Source organism: Papilio xuthus, unplaced genomic scaffold, assembly GCF_000836235.2.
Source record: "Papilio xuthus unplaced genomic scaffold, Pxut_1.1 DF825179.1, whole genome shotgun sequence".
NCBI lineage: Eukaryota > Metazoa > Arthropoda > Insecta > Lepidoptera > Papilionidae > Papilio > Papilio xuthus.
In genome coordinates this window covers 1-1,987 of record NW_013533470.1, presented here as the reverse complement: position 1 = coordinate 1,987, position 1,987 = coordinate 1, and the positions used below count along the sequence as shown (strand labels likewise).

Sequence of the window (1,987 nt, the reverse complement as noted above, 5' to 3'; positions counted from 1 at the left end):
GTCGTTCTGCGGCTCGGGGAAGTTGTCCAGGCGCACCGGCCCGCCCACCGTCGCCCCACCCCCGGGACCGCCTCCAGTCGACAACTCCACCTTCACCCTCCCCTCCTCCAAGTAAACCTGCACAAAGGTAGCAGTAATTAAACCAAAATAAACGCATACAAGTGAAGCACAGACAAGATAATGTTCGTCGCCGCCTGATGCAACCAAGTCTAGCTATGTAGTCGTTACCTTGACATATCCCTCAGTCTTGAACTTGTGGTAGATGAGCAGGGCGTGGTGCTCGTATGTGCGGAACTCGAGGGAGACGTTGAGGGTGGTGGCGCCGGCGTAGCCCCGCAGCCGCGCGTACGACCCCTCCTTCAGGAAGGTGATGGGCACCACCGGCGGCTCCTGACACATGCGGCAGATATAATATGACGTTCAAATTTATTTAGTTAACCAACATTACGACAGTAGTAAAATCGCTAACATTTTGAGTTTATTTCTTTCGTAACATGCCTTATTGAACAATGACTCACAGGACAGTTGTAGAGGGTGTTAACTTTCTGGAACTTGAAGGGTTCCCCAGAGTCGTAGCCCTGCTTCACCTCCTGGATGACGTTGGTGGCGTTGAGGTACAGGTTCTCCACGCACCCGGTGAAGTTCTGGTCCACCACCAGGCCCTCTTGGAAGTTCGGCACTCCTCCGATGTACAACTAGATAACAATGTTTGTTTCTAAGTAAATATGCATCCACAACTAAAACAACAATATTTTTTAAGATAAAAATTGACAAAATTCGACAATCTGACGGGCCATGAATGATCCCATTTTTAAGAAGCATAGATATGGAGAAAAAATTAAACTTGTTAACTTAAAGGTAGTATAACATTGTAAATTATCTTTGTTTCAAAATCGGTTGATATTTTATGACTTACAGCCGAAATCAATATTCGAACTAAAACCATGCTTTTCCGTGCGCGGACGCAGAGTTTTTGCTCCTAATCTTTTTTCCGTTTGGTTGAAGTTTAATAATTGTGAAAGCTGCAATAACAATCGAAAAGCAATGGATGAAATATTGATTTCTACCGTTAGTGAATGTGTGAGAGAGAGTGAGAGAGAGAGAGAGGGTAGTTACCGCTCTATTGAGGTTGAGGCGCGAGAACTCCCCCTTGACGCGTCCGGTGACGACGACGCGGTCCACGGAGAAGATGAGGTCGCGGCGGTGCCGGGACACCACCACGTCGTGCCACATGTTGTCGTCCAGCAGGCTGCCCACCGACACTGACGTCGCTGTACCGGACCCTGGCACCACACAACTACCCTTACTATCACACTCGCAGGTAGAATACGAATCGACTGTATCGATCGAAACATATTGACAAAAAACATTAACACAAGATAAATTTTTATATTTTTCTATTGAGTATGTAAGGGAAGTGTATTATAGTTTTGTAGTGTTCTCTTAACATTTCCCGCTTGTTTGCTTTTAAAAAAAATATAAAACAACCCTCAATCGAGTAAAGGTCAACAATGAATATAACGGCCTACATCTGCGTACGTCGTTTGAACTGCTGCCAATAATATCATACAAACATTAAGTACGTAAATGTTCTTTTTTTGGCAACAACATGCAAACTGCTCAAGGACCCTTCAATACCATATCAAATATATTGCTCATAAAACTATGTTTCATCATGTACAACTACCGCACTACTTAATTATGTACCAAGGGTAATCTGTAGTATATATTTCTCATACTAAATCTACCCTAAGGTAAACAGATTGTCGTTTCTGTGTGCAGTAGTTAGTCAAATAAGATTATATCATTTTCTTTTGATATCGTTCTTCACTATCGTTATTCTCTTCGAATTTGTTCGTAAAATGTTGTTAAAATGAAAAACATAAATTGAATACTATAATGTATTATCGTCAACAGATATTGACCACCAAGTATCTATCAACATAAAGCCGCAAATACTATTTTAATAACACATTTCGTATTTATA

The 1,987-nt window shown here is 42.3% G+C and overlaps 1 protein-coding gene across 1 annotated transcript; it reads right to left on the bottom strand.

Moving 5' to 3' along the window:
- Positions 1-10: 10 nt before the first annotated feature.
- Positions 11-1,337, bottom strand: LOC106126075 (neurexin-4-like; the record flags this gene model as incomplete). The annotated part of the gene is made up of 4 exons (XM_013323543.1): positions 11-117; positions 229-390; positions 519-695; positions 1,117-1,337. Coding segments are annotated over 4 exons (667 nt in total), but the record flags the coding sequence as incomplete, so codon positions are not given.
- Positions 1,338-1,987: the final 650 nt, after the last annotated feature.